This window comes from Xiphophorus couchianus, chromosome 15 (assembly GCF_001444195.1).
Source record: "Xiphophorus couchianus chromosome 15, X_couchianus-1.0, whole genome shotgun sequence".
NCBI classification, from domain to species: Eukaryota; Metazoa; Chordata; class Actinopteri; order Cyprinodontiformes; family Poeciliidae; genus Xiphophorus; species Xiphophorus couchianus.
Window position 1 is genome coordinate 691361 of NC_040242.1, and position 14301 is coordinate 705661.

General features: G+C 35.5%; 1 protein-coding gene across 2 annotated transcripts in view; it reads left to right on the forward strand.

Annotated features, from left to right (window-relative positions):
• Positions 1 to 14301, forward strand: part of map3k5 (mitogen-activated protein kinase kinase kinase 5) — a 74550-nt gene that overhangs the window by 20645 nt on the left and 39604 nt on the right. Inside the window, exons 3-6 of one of the 2 annotated variants that reach the window (XM_028040255.1) lie at positions 1223 to 1246; positions 7804 to 7997; positions 9484 to 9652; positions 11554 to 11660. In XM_028040255.1, the coding sequence (XP_027896056.1) occupies positions 1223 to 1246; positions 7804 to 7997; positions 9484 to 9652; positions 11554 to 11660 (494 nt within the window). The remainder of the gene's footprint in view (positions 1 to 1222; positions 1247 to 7803; positions 7998 to 9483; positions 9653 to 11553; positions 11661 to 14301) is intronic. The other variant, XM_028040256.1, reaches the window with a different exon arrangement.

A 14301-nucleotide genomic window follows, 5' to 3' on the forward strand; every position in this document is an offset into this window, starting at 1 on the left:
ATTCTCATAATATTATGATTTAATTTTTGAAATATCATTACTCTATTCTCACATTATGATGACTTTATTGTTGTAATATTATAACTTTATTCTCATTTTCTTTTGACTTCATTCTTGTACAAGTGTATTCTGATATTTTTTTTGTACATATATGGTTTTAAAGTGAAATAATTCCACTTTCATTTTGCTGATCAGCCACTAATCTCACCCACATATTAATATGTTAAATTTTCTGCAGCTTCTGCTGTGATTTTTATTATTTTCATTTAACCTGGACAGGTTCCAACCTGAAGTTTATATTCAGAGAGAATCTGGTCATTTGCATTAAGTTAGAATTTTTTTTCCTCACATTTCGTCACATTAGAACCACAAACTTCAATAGTTCTTGTTGTAACCGACAAAAAGAAGGAAATAATTGTGAAAACGGAGGAAAATTATTCACATTTTTGTATTTCTGTTCATAATAACCTCCCAGAAAAACAGTGCTAGCTTCATTAACCTTCCAACTATAAACAAACAACCAAAACTACGATGAAATAGTTTAGCTCTAAGTGTATTTTTGTGGCCTAGTCAAAGTCCAAACCTAATTCCAACTGAATATCTGTGTTAAGACCCAAAAACTGCTCAGCACAGATGCTGTCTTTTTTTTTTTTTTGCTCGTATTTCAGGAGACGATTTGCCAGTTTGACTGAGATTAAGTTATTTCTGCACATGTTTGGTCCCGAAGACTTAAATATCTCTTTTGTTTTTTGGTTTGAATAGAATAAAAGTGAAAAAAGGTGAGCCACTCTGGTGTCTTTTTGAATCTCTGATTAGTTGTGTTTTTAGCAGTGCAAAGAGGATGATAAAATTAGCTGTTTTCAAACATTACTTGAACTTGTTAACACAAGAGATGATACATTTGTGCCAAAATTATCTTTGTACATGAAGATGGCACAATGCTGATATTTAATGTTCAAAATTACTGGAAAAATAATTCAGAATAGTAATTTTTCCAAAGGGAAAACTCAAATATGCATGCTACAGGGATCCGTTTTAACATTTCATGCTAGAGAACGGTTTAGTTCAGCATTTCGTTTAACATATGGGGCCACTATTTGTTATATTTTTAAACTAACAGCTTTGATTGGTTTAACCCAGCAGGTGTGTTGGCAATAAATTTTCCCTGGGAGAAAATGTTCCTGTCCAGCCTCTAAACATATTTTCTTTGCTCTTATTTCAGGAGATAATTTGCCAGAAGAACACTGTAAGTGCACAAAGCTTTTTTTCCCCTCCGTCTCCTTCGTTTTTCACACATTACTCACCCGTTTCACACACATCACACACATTGTGTCGTGTAAAGAACATGCTGGTTTATGAACGGAGCATCGAAAGCCTTATGCTTCTGTTCTCGGCGTTATAAAGGTTTGCACTCATGCAGCAAACTGTGGTTGAGGAGCTGTGATAATTGTTTGGTTAAATATAAAAAAAAAAAGTCTCTTCTTTCACTTTCAAGATGCGCCTTCCCCACATGACAGCTGCTTCGTGTGATTCACCACACACACTGCATGAAAAAGCTCAGGCACTTTGAGAATTTGGTTTGCAAGAAACGCCAGCAGCATTCAAATACGGCGGTTCTTTAAAACTGAGGAAATCCTGTTTTTTACTGGCAGATTGGACTGTAACCTCTGCACAAAAATCTCATTTGTATACAGATTCTGATGCAGATGTATCTAATTCTTAACTTGTACTACTGTTTACAAAAACTAATGCAACAGATAAAGCTTCCTACTTTTCCACAGTAACACACTTTGCCTGATAAATGTTGGCTGATGTGAGATATAAAGGCTCTGGTTTTCAGTGGACAGAGTTGAGCCTGCGCTGCATGAGATGCTCTATTCTCCGACTCCTGTAGAGTGAAAAGTGCTGAATATCACAGAATCAGAGTGTGAACTCATACATGTCACTCGTATGCACCCACTGTGATTTGTTCTCCCTGCTTCCTGTAAGATGCCGGTCTCTGAACTCCAGCAGCCCCTCTTATCTCATCCTGCATGCTCATAAAAACACAGTTAAAATGCAATACTGTAATAGCAGACATTGATGCTTTCACTGCAGAAAAACTAAATGATACCAAGTGTTGTTGGTGTAGTTTCTAGTGCAGATATCTTGGTACACTTGAAATAAGACAAAACTAACTTATAAGTAACTTACAAGTTACTTATAAAAATATCTTGTTAAAATTAATCTACCAGTGGGATATTAATGAATTATTTATTTAAAACAAGCTCCTATTTCTGACTGAAACGTTACTTGTAAGTTAGTTTTGTCTTATTTTAAGTGGACTAAGATATTTGCACCAGAAACTAGACCAAAATATTTGGTAAAATTTAGTTTTTGCAGTGTTATTTTTACATTTTTTATGCACACTCATCACATATAACATCAACACTGACACAAGTGTTTCATAACTTTTAATTTTATTTTTGTTATATTTTTCCTCAAGCATAAAAACATTTTTTATTCCTTTTATACCTTTATTAGAAAAGTGATCCATCCTTGTCTGAGTGCAACCAGCCACAAAACACAGCTGTATAATTTTACAGTGATTTATTTTCAAGATGTGTTTTTATTTTCAAACTCAATCTTTAGACGTTTTCACACCTGATGGTTCAGTTCACTCAGTTCGATGGGGGACCAGAATCGCAAAATTTGTTAAATTTTCACACTGCACTGTCAGATCCAAACAAACTGTAAAACCTATGTATTAATATAAATGGGATCAATCTGAAATGTCAGTATAAATGCTGAAATCACACAAAAAACATTGTTTTTAATATTGTCTGAGTGCACAAAATATTCTGTAGATGATGTTTCACTGGATTTATATCTAAAACATGAGTCACAAACTGTTTGAAATGTGATATTTTTAACTGCCTGCCATAACTTAATAAAATTAATTTAATTTTGTTGATCCATTTACAGTGATTTCCAACAGCTTTATTTCCAAGTACACTCACTGTGTTTTTACAAACTACCAAAGATTTAATGAGAATAAATATAAAGAATAAACAAGGGCTTCATTGAGTTAACAAACTGTTATAAACTCAATAAAACATCCTTAAATAGTCATAAAATATATTTAATGCATGTATCTAAAATTAATGAATTCATTAGAAAATATGTAAGTTGATCTTAACTATGTTAAATTGCGTTGATAGAACAATGAAATTGTATATATTTTATGTAATTTATTTTTCTTGTGGGACAAATGAACCATTGCTAGCTAGCTTGGTAACGTTTATCCATCTATCGTTGGTAGATGCATAAAAAAGTCTTAAAGGTGGCCTATTGAACAGGTTAGAATAAGTTTATGCACAATACAAAACGGTCTCATTTAGTCTCATTCCTTTCAGAATTAGCTTTTTTAGTGCCTTTTATCACTTTAAATCCTAATAAGCTGCTTCTGGCCAGGTCCCCTAACTCAACGTTTAGACTCACATGTGAAAATAACTCCAGAGATGCACAATTATACAACTGTACATCTTTGAAAAGCAGAAGTAGAGCTTCCTGCACAACTAACAAAAATGCAGCAAGTTGTTTCTAGATTGGAAGTCAACAATAAAACACTTGTCTTTTCCAGCAGCCATTGTACAGCACATACAGCGGTAAAACCAGCTGACCAAACATGCTGGAGCTCAGCTTGGGTTGCTAGGTAACATAGGTATATTCCCTTTTGGTGAAGCTGCAGAAGCACTGGTTAACAACAGAATCTGTTATGTTTAATTACGCTGCAACAGCAGGTTTCAACCTGGCTGTTCAGGATGAGCTGCTAATGTGGCGAGCTAACACAGTGACGTGCGGTCAGGGGAGGCAGGTGAGGCAGTGCCTCACCAGCCATCATGGAAAGAAAGAAAATATATAATCATAAAGTAATTTAAATTGTTATATTCATCCGGTGGTTTGTACTAAAAAATATTTATTTTTCATGTAGCTTCACCAATTTCGATTTTTATTTGTTCAAAATCGCTGAATTTTCTTATTTTCCCATTCAAATGCTTGGAAGCGATGCCGGTGAGGCAGCAGCGAGCTCTGCCTCACCTTGGATTGCGCAACCCCTGGCTCTGCGCTGGCTGCTAAGCGGAGAGAGCATGTTGCTGTACGGCGTCAATAAAATGGTTTAAACAAATTTAATATGTGAACTTATTTCCAATAATTTAGCTTATGTATATAATGTACAGTGCTTTTTGTCACCAACTGTGTTTGTGTAACGTGTTTCGTGTAATGAGCGATTATAAACGGCAGAGAACAGGTTCAAGGTGAGGCAGGCAGTTCTCTTGCCTCATGGCAGGGGGCGCTCAAGATCCCAGACGTTCGTCTTGTTCACTCCTCAACTGCCGAGTAAGTGACAGCGAGCTAGGCTAAACGATTCGGGAAGCAAGTCAAGTGCAGCGATAGATTATAATAGAGATAGTGATTTTTTTCCTCTCGCTTATCCCGACTTTCGACATGGATGACTACATTACAACACTAAAAAAGTTTTCTCAAGTGGACTTTCAATCGAAGCAGGAGATAATAACCAAAGGAAGACCAACGCCGGAGCTGAAAGGTTTGTATGTGTAAGGATGCAGAAGTGAAACATAACCTGTAAACTGCTGTCAATCTATGCATCTATTTGCAAATCTGATTCTGATGACGTCAGTGCCTCACCAGCTATGAACCTCACCGCACGTCACTGCAAATAGAAGAACTCCTCGTCAGTCCCAGGCCTCACATTCCCCTGGAGCCAAAGTCTGTTTCACCTCGGTAAACCTTTACCTGTAAACGACTTGTTCAAGTTCCCGTCAGACGAGCTGCAGCTGTTCTGAAACATTCAGGTTCTCCTGGAAACAAACCTGCCATGTGATTCCTGTGACGGCATGAATCACACACAGACAGTAAAGCTAAATATAGCAGCAGTGTTTCGCAGCACACTTTAGTTAAAAGAACCAGGGGTCAGGGTGTTATTTTTTCCCCCCGGAGTTGATGTCATTATCCTCTGTTGCACAGGAGGAAGTTGTTATCAGTTGATAGATTTCATCGCTGCACCATGCCGTCTTTCACTTCCTTTTCAGTGGCAGTGAAGGCATCAGCTGTGGCATCGGTGCTTCTGCAAGGCTGAAAACATGATAGATTGTTAGTCAGGAAGCAGCTGCGCTTCAGCTTCTGATGCTCATCTAACAGGTTTCTTTTTTCTTTTTGAAAACATTGCAAGGTTTTCTTTTTGTGCTTCAGCTGTGTGCACACACCACCCGTTTCCTCTTTCTTTAATTAGCAGCAAAAAGGCCACCAGAGCTTTATCATTACAGTCAAACCACAGATGTCTAAAAATGAGATGTAAATAAATAGCCCTATTGGTGCTGCAGCAGAAATAAGACATAAAGCAAAATAAAAGCCAACGATGGAGGAAAATGATGGTGTATGGAAAGGTTTGCACCAGGTCAGCAGATCAGCATTAAATTTCATTTTAATTTGTTCAGTGCACTGGAGGAAAATGCTAAATTTATCTAAGTGCATAGCTGTCAGTGTTTGTAGAATAAGAAATCAGCTTTTAATGGTGTAGTTATCGCTGTTCTCCCACAGTAACATTTTGTGAAGTAAAAAAGCTTTAAGCAGAGGAAGCAGCTTAAACTTCCTCTGAAACTCTGCTTCCCATCTATTTACAGTAAAAAGGTATACAGTTTATTCTCTATAAAGTTAGTTTGATGGGAATTTAGCAATAAAATGTATTTGTTCATATATGAATGAAACAAAATATTGTAACTGAAGTTTAGAACATTTCCAGATTTCAGAGCAGATAAGGAATATTAAGCGCAAAAGAGCAGCTTTTTGATGAGCCAAAACTCAGTCATTATTATCATGTATGAGTATTAATTTAGCATTTAGCAACACTAGCAAATATTCTGAACAGAAAACAGATTGGTTCTTTAATAGAAAACTCTTTCTAACCAGAATATGTTGATTAGTATTAGCCAGACATAAAATGATGGAGTGAGCGCTTTTACTTTTCTCACTAAGCTAAAACAAGGTGGTTAAAATATTTACTTTTACTCCATTTGTTACTTTTTGTGGGCCGTTTGTCGGTACAACATGGCTGCTGATGTGTGCAGATTTCTTGATTAAATAAAACTGGTTTCTCCAAATGTTGCTAACACATGTTTATAAAACATGTTTTATGATAAATTTCTCTGTTTCTCAATTTATTTGAGATTAGTTAATTTCCTATACAAGTTGCTTTTGTGTAGCATTAAAATAAAAGTTACTTTTCTATCAGAAAATTACCTCAACATAGATATAATAAGCTTAAGATTGTAACATTTTGATAGCTACATTACTGTAAATGGCACACAGACTGATGGTTATGCCATAAAATATGAAATATTTGGTGACACAGCTATTGGGAGAAATGGGAGTGCAACAATGTGTCACAAATTCTGTCCAATGAAGGCTGCAAATCGGACGTTTAGTGATTTGAACAATTTAAAATTGACATTTTTTGTTCAGGTGTTCATGGATCTTAGCTATTGATGGATAACTGTGGTCACAAACGGCTATAAATACCAAGAACCACTGTAATTTGTTTGTTTCCTTTTGGAATTTTTGTCAAGCCATTTTTCACAACTTCAGAAAAAGTAGTGAAAAACTGAGCTTGGCAAAAAGTGCTTTCAAAGCCTCAGTTAGGGTACCGGTTTGTAGGGTCTCCAAACTTTTGCTCCTCAGTGGATAAATTTGCTGTCAGTACTTTTTTCCTGGATGACCGCTGTCGTATACTGGATTTAGCGTCTTTTTGTCCCATAAATTCATCACTTTTTCCAAATATCATGTATGATTTCTCATTTAAATGACTATAAGTATAAGATACAGGCCCAAACATGAATGAAAAGGAAAAGTTGTAATGACGATTAGATATTTACTTTAATAGACATAATTAGCCTAACTGTCATAAAAAAAGTCCAAGCAAAGTTTCACATTATGTGCATTTAAAATTAATATTTAAATGTGTAAATTTCTTTGAAGAAAGAGAATATTTTGTGACTGAAACTAAGGATCCATTCACACCAGTCCTGTTTAGTCCACTTTAATCCAACTCTATAGTTTGTTTGTCTTGAAAACCTTTGGGGAGACGTGAATACTCAAACTCTGGTATTGACCAAAAGAACCAAACTCTGGTCCGCCTACAAACTCACAACTTGTTTCAGTTGGTTTCAGTGAAATCTGCTGCGGTTTGAATCTGTTGCATATGTGAACGCCAAGCAGACCGGAGACCGCTCCGAAAGCAGGAAGTGAACTATAGTGCAGGGTTTCTGGGTAAATACAACCAAAACAAAGGCGCCTCTAGCGCTAGCAGGACAAAACGACTCATTTTACTTTTACCAAAGAGAAAACCTACAACTGCTTAAATCTGACATCACCCCATTTTTGTTTACATTGTGTAAAGAAAATTTGCGCTCGGTGTCTTCTTCTGAGGTTTTCATGTCATTTCCTCTAGTAGTTCTTAATGTAGCGCCCCCACAGGTGAGGAGGGAACAGGGTTTTCAAAGGGTTTGGATCGTTTAATGCAGTGCAGTGTGAAAGAGAACCGGACCAGCTGAAAATAAAACAAAAGTTGCGATTTTGGTTCCCAGTTGTACCAAAGCTACCAGACTGTCAGATGTAAAAACACGGAAATGAAAAACAGCACGTCTCAACTGTTTCTAATCTGAAGTGAGACGTAAATAAATAAATGATTACACTGCTTCACTGGTTATTCCAGCAACGTTTAATGTTTGTGTTTTCCGTCCACAGACATGTTCGGCCAACTACACCTTCATCCCGTACATGGTCACACCTCACAACAAAGTGTACTGCTGCGAGAGCAGCCTCATGAAGGGCCTGACGGAGCTGATGCAGCCCAGCTTCGAGATGCTGCTGGGGCCCATCTGCATGCCGCTGCTGGACCGCTTCATTCAGCTGCTCAAAGTGTCACAGGCCAACTCTCAGTGAGTGCTTTCCTGCAGTGTGTGTGTCATCAGCTACCATCCTTTAGCTGTGAATCTTTCATTTTGGTCATGTTACAAAGATTTTGTAACCTAATAAAAAGTCTTTTGCCACTGCAGCTCATAAGAAGGGATGTTGAATGAACAAACATCCTGTTTTTGGCTCTTCTGCAGAGGAAGAACTCTGTTTACTGCTCATTTTTACTGACACAGCGAAGGATCTAAGCAGAAATGGCAAAGCTGTAAAATGCACCAGTTGCGTGTTGAACATTTAGATGAAAATGTTTTCATATTCCAGGAAAAAATTATGATTGTAGATGCAGACCATTTTAAAGTTTGGATTAGGCTTGTCTCAAATGCTATGAAGTCGTAATGTAAATCATTTTAAAGTGTGCTATGTCTCTGTAATTTGTCAGTACTTTGCTGAACCAGATTTTTGACATGAGGTTACCAGTTTTAGACATTATATCTCAAGTTGGATCAATCAGATCAATGTTGAGTTTATGCCACAGATTCCTAGTAAAAATGAATTTAGGTCTTTGTCTTAACTGGCCCGTTCTAATGTTTAATTAAAACCAGGTGTGTCCAACTACATGCATGAGTGCTGGTGTTCTTCATTTTTGAGATCTGCTCCTAATATTTATCTGTATCTAAAAAGCTGAAGGAATGCCAATACTTTTGCTGTCAGTTAAATTTATCATGTTTTTCTCCTGCCAACTTTAATAGATTTACCTTAGGAGGAGGATGGCCATACATTTATTAACTTTCTGCCCAGTTTGAGGAAACCTTGCGATTGTTTGAGTAAAAGGAAGTTAAAGTTCTCTACCGATGTGGACTTTCGCTGAAGGTTATATAGCATAATTATAGCTAAAAAAAAGGGATTTTTGAAATTGAAAATGTTTCACCATTCCTTTTAGTAAATTTAAGTGTTTAAAAATGTCATTTTTGTCTTTTAAATGGGACCTATTATTCAAAATTCACGTTTTTATGGTTCTAAAAAAGCCAAAGCACTTAAAAATAAAAATCACCCAGTAATACGTAAATGTACTTAGTAAATGTTTTTATGTGTTTCGAAAACGCCCCAATTGTTAAGTCATAATCCACCAGCACTGCCCGTCACCTAGCAACCTCAGCAGAGCCCAGCCCGTCACCTAGCAACCCCAGCAGAATTCCAGCACAGTTTAGGAGGGAGTTTATATGTATTTAAAGTGACAGAGACCCTAAAACAGCTCGTTGTGAAAGGAATTCAAAACCAGACTAAAATCTCATTATCTAAAAATGATTTTGTAAAAAATGTGAAGACCTATCATAAGCATTCACTGGTCACTTTGGCTTTAATAAATGAAATTATATATTTTTTTATTTACTCATATTATCTCAGTCTGATATAAAAAATGTGTATCAAGGTTGGAAATATATATAAAAAAAAGCCAAAACAACATAAATCTGATTGGTTTTTCTAACTAAATGTATGGTTTTTGTCTTGCAGCCAGTATTTCAGAGAGACCATTCTGAACGAGATCCGTAAAGCTCGGGAACTTTACACCGGCGTGGAGCTGTCAGCCGAACTGAGCCGAATTCAGCAGAGGCTGGACAACGTGGAGTGTCTTTCAGTGGACGTGGTCATCAACCTGCTGCTGACATACAGGGACATCCAGGTGAGCTTTAAAAAACGACACAGGAGCATGTTGTTCTGAGCAGCAAGTAGCAAAAAGGACAAGATATTTGCCTCCTACCTCAGGACAGACGCCGCACTAAGTTAGAAAATGTTTAATGCTCTGTGTCAGACTTGTCTCCATGTTGTATTGTTGCCATGTTTACCCATATCTCTGTGACAGTCGAGCTGTGCTTGACTAAAACATTCAGTGACTGGATGGCAGCAGTCAAAAATGTCTCCAAGTGTTAAAACTCAAGTTCTTAACAAAAAAAATAGTGAAACGTATTTTGTCTGGCACAGTGTATGAACAAGTAAAATGTTTATTTGCTGCACCTGTTGAGGTTTTAGAAACTCTCTCCAGACAAGTTAGTTGTTTTTCAGGTACACAATGAAAAATAAGCACCAGGAATTTACTGAAAGTCAGATTCAGTTTTATACAAAATAAATGATGAGTCAATAAGATACCAGATAAAGTTGTTTATGACAGATTATATGTTAAATACAATCCATGACATAATTGGTGCGCGTCCCAATTAAATACTCCACTGAAACACTTCATTATTTATAGACGGTTCCCACAAGACCGGGCCAGAAGTAAGTTATCCCGGAAATCCGCCATCTTGGTAGGCAAACGTTAAACAGTGCTACATAGGAGCAGCATTAGCAAGACTTAAATTAGTTTCTTTAACTGTTTTCTGCTCTTTAGTAGAAACAGTTCAGTATCTAGAAATAGCGCTTATGAAAATAATCGAGTCAGTTGTATTTTTATTGTTGGTAAATGTCTGAATGTTTGTTTGCAATTTAATCGTTTCAGCCCGATTAATTGATTATTGAAATGATCATAATCGAACTATAGTAATAAATTAATTGTTTTCTGGAGTATACCGACTCAAAAAAAGTGTATTTCCTGAAAGAACAACGTACTCAGAACAGTAATTAATCCAAAACTGTACCAAAATATACACATTTTGTATTTATATTTAAAAATAAACCTTCATCTGTTCTACTCAGAACTCCTTAAGTGGCCTCGTTCTGTCTTCACCTGGTTGAAATAATAAAATAACAATCTCATATTAAGCAACTTTTTCTATCAAATTATTAATCAGTTATTAAAAAAAAAATCAATATACATAATATTGATTTATCCTTTGCTACCATTGCTACAAAGATTTTTATTTTCTTATTTAAAAAATGATTTTAATTATTTGTGTTTTTAATGCATTTCTAGTATTGTATAAGAAATGCTCAAGTGGTTAAATACATTAGTGGTATAGTCAATTACTAAAACAATCATTAGCTGCATCCACATTTAGCAGAAAATCAACAAGAAAAACCTCAAAGATGATCTTAACGTCCCATTTAAGAGGAAAGTAAACTCGTCTGAACTTGGATGTTTGGTGGAGGTCACCTCAGCCGTTTTCATCCCTTCAGAGAATCGTTTCTCCTCAAACACAAGTCGTCCCAAACCACCTGCAGAGAGCTTGTGGCGCATCTTTTGTACCGCTCATTTTAAAACTTCCATCCTTCCCCATCTTTCATCTCTGCTTTGTGGTGCATTCATTGTCCACATCCTGCTGCTCACCAAAAGCATCGCACAGCCTCATGAATCTTTCATTAGGACAACAAGCATACAGGATGTCGTGAATTATTCAGCAGGCAGTGGCTGTAGTGAATATGTAGGCAAATATAAGGAACACAAATATGATGAAGAGCCCACTCAATTACCGGCATGCGTTCGCTGCTCTAGAGCGTCTGAATGAATAAGGTGGCATGAGAAGATTAATATCTTGCTGAAATCAGAGTTTGCAGGAGCTTGTTCTGTTCCCACAATCTTTATGTCAACAATGTGAAGCATAAGGTTGCAGCAGAAACTGAACTGCATTTTTTTTATTTACCTTCCAGGATTATGAGTCCATTGTGAAGCTGGTTGAAACTCTCGAGAAGCTGCCAACCTTTGACCCCATGGCTCATCCACACGTGAAGTTTCACTATGCCTTTGCACTGAACCGGTAAGACAGAAAACATGCAAGTAGCACTCATGCTTTACAGCCTGCTGATCTGTCAAACCTGTAGGCTTTAATTATTAAATATTACAGACAGGAAACTATTTACCACTTGAAAACGTTTTTAGAAGAAAGCATTTTGGTTTATTTTGTACGATGACCTCGGAGGGACATTGCAATTAAAAAAATAAAAATTAAAAAATTAAAAGTAAGGGTAAACTCAGAACATTTTTGAGTAATCTAAGACATTTTCAGATTGGTTTTTTTTTAGCAAATTTTAGACTTATGAAACTGAAATTTTCAAGTTTTTTTCTAGAAAAAAAATTATCATGTTTTTCTAGAAATTATATGAGATTAACCTCAAACTTTCTGAGGTTTTCCTAGCAAATTTTAACTAAAAGTTTCACTTTTTTAGTTTTTTATCTAGAAACATTTTGAGATTAATCTCAAAATTTCTGAGTGTTTTTCTGGCAAATTCTAGACTTTTGAAGCTAAAGAAGTTTTTTTTCTAGAATTTTCTTTAGATTAATCTCAAAAATTCTGAGTTTTTTCTAGCAAATTATTGACTTTTTAAACTCAGAAATTTCCAAGTTACTTCTTGAAAAACTCAGATTAATCTTGAAATTCCAGATTTTTTTTTTCTGTCAAATTTTCAACTCAAGATCAGTAATTTTGTTCTAGAAAATTTCTGAAGTAAAGTTCAAACTTTCTTGTGGTTTTAGCAGAAATTTACTACTCTTTTTTTCTTTTTTGTAGATTTTTATATGTGAATATAAATATGTGAAGACAGAGTATTGACACTTAAATCTGACTTCAATCGTTTGTTTCTAAATGTCAATCCAGAAATTAACTTTCCAATTAGTAAACGACATTATTTGGCTTGCTTTGTTTTTTTTTTAAAGATGTCATAACTTCAACTTGAAGACTGTTTACCAATTACCTCTGTTCTGCACCCAGAATGCATTGCTGCAGGACTACCCTGTAGTTCTATCTTGATCCATACATGAACTCTATTGGGAGATTTTTATAATTTATATTTTTTTATGTCTATGTCAGGCTGTTGTAAACTATTTTTGCTTAAATTTATCAGTATACTGAAGTTCACATATGTAGGTTTTAAGTGGCTGTTTATTATTTTCCAAACAGAAAATCCTCAATATGTTGCAGATGTTTCACACAGTTGGGTTTTGGCTGCTTCTTTCACACCAGCTGCTTTTCTTGTAAAACCTTCCTGCAGTTTTTATGGTGCATCTGCCTCATTCAGCAAATAAAGGATGATGGTCATTAATCTGGCAGCAGTTGTTAGCACCGAATGTGAGCGACTTTTCGGTTTACATTTGCAACCTGGACCATTTCTATTTGGTTACACAGTCAAATAGAATAAATGCTAGACAGAAAATCTATTGTTCAGCTTGAGCAGAATGTGGTGCAGATATTTTGTTCCAGTTCGCCTCACAAAAGCTGAGATGAGTCACTATACCTGCAGTTAAAGTAAAGGAGATGTGTGGTCTGATTTATTTTTGCTGAGAGAAAAAATATGCAGCAGAGAAACTGTGTTTCAGTTGCATGCAGTAAAGAAGTCGAATGTCTTATGTAAGTAGAAAATATGGAAATACATTTATAAAAGTTGCATTTTAAGGTTTCTGACACAAAAACCCCAAATTTAAAAGTAGCTGTGTAGAAAAGCAAGAGCAATAAAACAATAATAGGTGATGCTTTCTTTGTTGCAGATGTTAAATGGCTGCTTTTTGTATCAATGACTAGTGGAATCTGTCAAGAAAATCTGGAAATTTAACACAATGTAAGTGAAATTATTAAATCACGATGTGAGATGTGCAAACCAGACGCTTTCATCAGCGAACGCTGAAATCTTTTCTGAATTTGTAGCACAATTTTGAACAATTGCTACATATTTTGCATCAAAACAAAAAAAAAATTAAATTAATTTTTTAAAGATTAAATTAGAAATTCCATTAAAAAAAAGTCAGAAGGAATAAAAAAAAAATTGGAAAAAATATATTCACAATAAAGTAAAAATCAACAGTCGGACCTGCAACAGGCAAGCCGCTAAATGTGCCGATGCGTAAAACCAGACTTAACAGCTAAAGATTTCAGTATTTTGCCACTTCTTTTAACATGCTATATTCACTTTCTTAATATTTTGATTTAAATCACAACAAAATTATATATTTTTTCTCAAATCAAATTCCAACCTTATTGTTTTAATTTAATTTTGTGACAGGAGAAGAAAACTTTCCAATTCCTTTTTCTGCCTAGTGATTAAAACTCCTCTTGTTAGAAACAGATCTTCAGATATAAAACACACCAGTAGCTGTCAAATTAAGTATAAAATAGACACACTGGCACATTATAAAGCATGAGGAGAACCTGGAATGAAATTGTGTGGTAAGGCAACACCAGAAATAAATATTAAAAATGATTTTATCCTGGCCTGATTTCAATCAGCGGGTCGTTAAAAAGCCTTAGCAAAATTTTTAGCAGATAATTCCATTTAAATCAGATCTGATGACAAAGACATGAACTTAGCTGTTCTTCTTAAAGATTTCTGTAGCTTCCTAATTATTTCTAATTTACCAAAGTTTAACGTGAAGTGCAGTCAGGCTGTTTGACAGAATGAGGATGCAAC